Here is a 6,592-nt window from a genome sequence, read left to right as displayed (position 1 = left end):
ATCTTATACTTAATTACACTAATAACAATATTTAAAAATTTTAAGTGATAATAATAATAATATATTTAATAATTCCTCTGTTATATTCGGTTTTGGTAGTTATAATATTAAGTGGACATGGTTTTAGCAACATCACCCCACTTACTTGTATTACCCTTATTATAGAACCAAAAAACTATCAATAATGAGTAGTGTAACCATTATGACAGCTAATATTAGTACAGACATCTAGTAAAAGTAGTGAAAATCAATACAATGTTAAGATATTTCAGAAGAGACTAAATCTAAATTAAAATATTCTAACCGAGGCTGTATCTAACATTACTTACTTAAGTAATTACTATTAAACCAATCAAAGAAAATAGCAGTTATTGTGGAGTAAAAAAAGGCAACTAAATTCAACCTAACCTAACCAAACCTAACCTTGTTTTTCCAAATGGGAAGAATTTAAAATCAAAATAAAATATATATATTGGATCTATCAATCAAACTTTAGCCATAAGAGATAAATAAAAATTAGAATAAATAAAAACTTCTATTTTGACAGTGCAATAAAATACATTACATATATAAATGAGCTACCACCTTGTTAAAAGACAAGTCTTTCCTCAGATCTCACGAACTTTGTGACAGAAGCATAGAAACAGATTGAGGAAAAAGCCAAGCCAGAAACACCCATGTTGCCAAATCTACTTGTTTCTTCAAACTCACCAAAATATATAAAAATGAGGTGAAGTCTTTTTCTACTTTTCTTTTTTCTTTTCCCTTCGTCCATTAATGGCTGACTTTTGTCGTCTGTAATCCCAATCTTCTCTCTCTTTCTCTCTCACGTGATTGTTTATTTGAGAGTTTCTGCAACTTGGTTATCTTTTTTAATTGCCAGATTAAAGAGTAGGCTGTCGCCATTAGTTTTCAAAAATGGTATTTTTCTCTTCTCTTCTCTTCCTCTGGCTAATGAATGTTTACCCATTTATTGTTAATATCTAAATTTCGGTTAAGAACTTGGCGGTTTGGAAATTCAACTACCGACTTAAACAACATGTCATTTCATAAGCTTCTTTCTTGTTTTTGGTCTAATCAGTCCTGTACTAAAGTATTAACAAGTTAGACTTTTACCAAAAAAAGATAACAAAGGTCGAAGTTTGGTGTACCAAAGGAATTATATTTTGGTATTGGGAAATCCATGAACATTACACTGTTTGTGGAAGTTCTTTTATCTTTCCAAGTGTTTCTTCTTTTAGCCCAAAATTCACCTCTTTGAACAGGTAGTTTAGTTGTTTTCTTCAAAAAAAAAAAAAAGTATTGCCGAACTGTTGTGATATCGACTGGTCTTTCTTTCCATGTTTCCCATTTTGTACTATCTGAAAACAGAGTCCTGAATTAGATAGATTTATTTGGGGAAAGTCATATTTTTTCATTAGACTAACTCGTGTAAAAACATTCTCTCTTGTTCACACACACATCCTATTCTTCTTTTTCCTTTATGATCCTTTCTAAGGGTTGAAATCTGGTTTGTTTTTTGATTCCCAAAACGTAACCAGGATTTGGGTTCTTGGAGCAGTCATGAGAACTGGGAAATTCTTCCTTTACATAATCTTCTCATGGCTTTTAGTTTACCTGGTATCAGAAACTTGCTTGGCTAGTGTTCGAAGTATTGGTAAAATCAATCCTAATTTTCAAGGATCTCAAATGAATTGGATTGACAATGATGGGTTATTTCTCTTGTCCAACAAGTCTCAATTCGCTTTCGGTTTCACCACCACTAACCAAGATGTCACAAAATTTCTGCTAGTAATCGTCCACATGGGAAGCCAACGAGTTATTTGGACAGCGAATATAGACACCCCAGTTGCCAATTCCGATAAGTTTGTGTTCGATGAAAACGGTAGAGTTTTCTTGCAAAAAGGAGCAAGTGTGGTTTGGTCCATTGATACTGGTGGCAAAGGAGCTTCTGCTATGGAGTTGATGGATTCAGGTAATTTGGTTCTGTTTGGAGAGGACGAGAATAGTAAAATATGGGAGAGTTTTGACCATCCAACCGATACCCTTTTATGGGGACAGGAATTTGTTGAAGGGATGAGACTTTTGAGCGAGCCTAACTCGAAAAACTTGAGCTATTTTCTTGAAATAAAGTCAGGGGATATGATTCTCTCGGTTGGTTTCAAAACACCACAGCCTTATTGGTCTATGAAAAATGACATCCGCAAAACAATCAACAAAGATGGTGGAGGAGTGAGTATGGCATCTATTGAAGGAAACTCATGGAAATTCTATGACAAAAGCAGGGTTTTACTCTGGCAATTCATCTTCTCATCTAATTCTGGCTCAAATGCAACTTGGATTGCTGCTTTGGGAGACGATGGTGTCATATCTTTCTTCAATCTTGAGAATAGAGAGTCATCTGGTTCTTCAACACAGACAAAAATACCAAGTGATGTTTGCAGCACACCACAGCGTTGTGATTCATATTATGAATGTTTCAGTGACAAGTGTCAATGCCCTTCTGGTCTTACCTCCCTTCCAAATCCCAATTGCTCAACAGGGTTAGACTCTGTCTCTTCATGTGATCGTTCCAAAAGCCCCAATACCCAGCTCATTAACGCTGGAGCTGGACTCTACTATTTCGCACTCGGGTTTGTCTCACCCTCCTTGAAAGGAGACTTAAATCTCTGCAAAACTTCATGCCAAAACAACTGCTCATGCGTTGCCTTGTTCTTCCAAAACAGCTCAGGAGATTGTTTTATGTTTGACAAGTTAGGCAACTTCCAAAATTCAGACAAAGGTTCAAGCTTTGTTTCATACATTAAGGTGTCGAGTAGGGGAAGCAGTAGCCAAAGTGGGAGCAGCAACGGCAAACACTTCCCATATGTTGTGATCATTGCTATATCCACTGTACTTGTTATTTGCCTTTTAGTTTATTTGGGTTATCGTTATTACAAGAAGAAAAAGTTCCCACAATCTCCTCAAGAGTCTTCAGAAGAGGATAATTTCTTGGAAACTTTGTCTGGTATGCCTGTTCGTTTCACCTACAAAGATCTCCAAACAGCTACTAATAACTTCTCACTGAAACTCGGGCAAGGCGGTTTCGGGTCTGTTTATCAAGGGATTCTACCTGATGGGACTCGTTTGGCTGTGAAAAAGCTTGAAGGTATAGGTCAAGGAAAGAAAGAGTTCAGAGCTGAAGTTAGCATTATTGGCAGCATTCACCATATCCACCTTGTCAGGCTGAGAGGCTTTTGTGCTGAAGGAAGTCATCGTCTTCTAGCTTACGAATTCATGGGCAATGGTTCTTTAGAGAAATGGATTTTCCGGAGAAACAAACAAGATCATTTGCTGAGTTGGGAGACAAGATTCAACATTGCAGTTGGAACAGCAAAAGGGTTAGCTTATCTTCATGAAGACTGTGATTCTAAGATCATTCATTGCGATATTAAGCCCGAAAATGTTCTCCTAGACGATAACTATCAAGCCAAGGTCTCTGATTTCGGTTTGGCTAAGCTAATGACTCGCGAACAAAGCCATGTTTTCACTACATTAAGAGGAACAAGAGGCTACCTCGCCCCGGAATGGATCACAAACTACGCCATATCAGAGAAAAGCGACGTTTACAGCTACGGAATGCTGCTGCTAGAAATCATCGGAGGAAGGAAAAACTACGATCCAACTGAGACGTCTGAGAAATCCCATTTCCCTTCCTTCGCGTTCAAGATGATGGAGGAAGGAAAACTGAGGGAAATCCTTGATTGGAGACTGGAGAACGACGAGAATGACAAGAGGGTTTCGACTGCCATTCAGGTTGCTTTATGGTGTATACAGGATGACATGAATCTAAGACCTTCGATGACCAAAGTGGTCCAAATGCTTGAAGGTATAAGCCCAGTTCTTCCTCCCCCAACTTCTTCTTCTCCATTGGGTACTCGATTCTTCTCTGGCTTCTTGAAATCTACAAGTGACGAGGGAACTTCCTCTGCTCCTTCCGAGTATAACAGTGATGCTCATCTCTCTGCAGTTCGTCTTTCAGGACCAAGATAACACAAAACACAACTATGAAGAATAAAAGAAAAGGGTCATCTACATGATTAATATATATATATCTGTCTATCGTTTTACGCTTATTTCTTGTATATATTCTCTTGTGTAACTAAAATTTTGTTAAGAGTTATAGCTCTCTGTAAATAAGGAGTGTCTTCAGTATGGTAATTCATGAGCTTAAGGAAATTAGATTAAATCTATGATGAATATTATTATTTATTGGTGAGTTTTTTGCGGTTAACTCTCAACTTTCATTTCACTTACACTTAACTCTTTAAATTTAAATTTTAGTGATAAAACCTTTCAAATTATAAAATTATTAGCAAATTTAAGATATTATCTATTTTTCATAGTTAATTGTCAATATACATTGCTTATATACACGGTCTTGTACATGTAGCACGTTTATATTAGTACACCTATTATTAATATTTAAAGAATATAAAAAAAAATATTTTAAAAATTATAATATAATTTAGTTTTTAAATGAATTTTGAAATAATAATATTAAGTGTACTAATATAAACATGTTACGTGTACAAGAGTGTACACGTAAGCAGTCCATAGTGGCAGTTAACCGAATAACACCTTAAATATGTTTACAGTTTAGTAGTTTGAATGATTTTACTGTCAAAATTTAAACTTGAGGGTTAAGTACAAGTGAAACGAAAGTTGAGATGGTTTAACTGCTAAAAACTCTTTATTATTTAATAGAATGAGTAAGAGCATCTAACATTTTTAGAGGTGATAAAACTCATCATATTATCTAAAAATATAATATTTTATTTTATCTCTATTCGACATTATTTTTGGCGCTCTTACTTTAAAGCACCCTTCAAGAATGTTATTATAAATATATTATTTGTTTTAATTATAAATTGTATAATTTTATTTAGCTTAATTTTTTATTAAAAAAAAAAAAAGATAGCATCAATGTCATTATATGACATCAATACAAATTCTTAAAATGATATCTATTTCTCTATTTTGGTATAACACCTTCATATTTTACCAACTAAGAGCATCTCTAATGATACTCTTTATATTTTTTTAGCTAAAATAGCTAAAAAGTTAAGATAGAGAGTCACTTTTATTGTTATTGCTCCAATCATGTTTTCTGTTTTAGTTATATTTTATTATTTTAATAATATTTTATAATTTGAATTTGTTAAATATAATTTAATTTTATAAAATAATGAGAAAGTAATAATAGTTTTGATTAAAATACTATTAAAAAAGTTTAGCAAAAAGTAAGGAGCCCCCTATATTTAGAGAGCTCCTTATTCTTTTGCTATTACACAGAGTCATTTTTGTATGGTTAAAGCTCATTTTTTCAAGTCTCACTCCCTATTTTAACTAAGGAATGTGTTTAGAGAGCATGGTTGGAGATGCTCTAACCTCTCCACCCAACAAGCATTCTCCAATATTAAATCATTGGAGATGCTCTAACAGCATTATGGAAAATTTATACTTTTACATACTTTATATAATTTTATTACAATATAAAATACTGTTGACTGAGGTTTTCGGCAACTATTAATTAGAGCTATTTTTAGTAAATAATGGAAGTTAAAAGACAACTTTTTTTACGTAGTTTGGGTATTAATGAGCTTTAATCTACTAGTCATTGTTATTAATAAGTATTTACTTATTAATAACAAAAAATTCTTAGAGTCCCTCTTCCATACATTATTGGGGTATTTATAGGCTCATAATAGCGTAAAAGGTCACCATTATCGTGTTTGTATAAACCATGTCTTGGACAATTTCCCAGAATTAATTATATGGAATGACTACCTACTTTTTATGATGTGTGTAGGCTTGTTGTAGGTGTTAGGTTTATTTTTATGCATTTTTATAGTCTAATTTAGTGTGTATATTAGTATTTTTATTATTTTATTGTATTGATTTATGCTTAGTTTTTTTTTTTTTTTTTAGGAAAAATATTTGGAGATCTTCAATTTTGATAATTTTATTGTTCCGCAAGCCTTTTTAACCCCAAAATTAGAAAATATAATTAAGAAAGAAAATTTGTTTTAGCTTGAATTGATTTCCTATTTCTTAAAATGGGTCAAAAATGGCATTTTTAACTCTTAAATTCATGATCAAAGGTCAATAATGGTCAATTTAGAACAAGACTCGCTCGAGCCATCTAAACAATAAAAACTTTACTAAACCAGTAAATTAGTGACAAATCACCATTATTATTGAAATAATATTAACATAAAATAGCATTAAAATTAAAATAATTGAAACTAGGCACAAAAAGGGGCAAACCAATAATGAATCAGACCCAAAACAATCATCAATCAACACCAAACTCCTAAATCGAGAAGATGATGAGGAACTTTCGCCACAAATCTATACCCAAAGGCCAACACCACACCCGACATCCCCATACCCCGACAACCCAAGACCTAATACAAGCCAAACCCCGTGTTGGAATCCAGAACTAGCCCGAGCAGAACCAGCCCGAGCCACAGCCACTGCGCCACCTCCACAACACCAAACCGGAGTGAAGACACCTACTGTCAAACGATTGAGAGATCAAAGAAGAGAT

The 6,592-nt window shown here is 33.8% G+C and overlaps 1 protein-coding gene across 2 annotated transcripts; it reads left to right on the top strand.

The window, feature by feature from the left end:
* Positions 1-520: 520 nt before the first annotated feature.
* LOC115720461 (G-type lectin S-receptor-like serine/threonine-protein kinase SD2-5) lies at positions 521-4,258 on the top strand. Of its 2 annotated transcripts, none has more exons than XM_030649609.2 (2): positions 521-730; positions 1,542-4,258. In XM_030649609.2, exons 1-2 carry the CDS (start codon positions 678-680, stop codon positions 4,030-4,032), a joined length of 2,544 nt encoding a protein of 847 aa, XP_030505469.1. In that variant the 5' UTR covers positions 521-677; the 3' UTR covers positions 4,033-4,258. The 2 variants fall into 2 exon arrangements, with proteins under 2 accessions (XP_030505469.1, XP_030505475.1); XM_030649615.2 differs by having other exon boundaries at positions 521-921.
* The last annotated feature ends 2,334 nt before the right edge of the window (positions 4,259-6,592 follow it).

Source organism: Cannabis sativa, chromosome X, assembly GCF_029168945.1.
Source record: "Cannabis sativa cultivar Pink pepper isolate KNU-18-1 chromosome X, ASM2916894v1, whole genome shotgun sequence".
Classification (NCBI taxonomy): domain Eukaryota; kingdom Viridiplantae; phylum Streptophyta; class Magnoliopsida; order Rosales; family Cannabaceae; genus Cannabis; species Cannabis sativa.
This window is presented reverse-complemented; position numbering and strand designations above follow the sequence as displayed.

Coding starts and splice junctions, on each gene's coding strand:
- LOC115720461 (XM_030649609.2), top strand. CDS start 678: ATGTTGCCAAATCTACTTGTTTCTTCAAACTCACCAAAATATATAAAA. Junction 731..1,541: donor CCAAAATATATAAAAATGAG/GTGAAGTCTTTT, acceptor AAACGTAACCAG/GATTTGGGTTCTTGGAGCAG.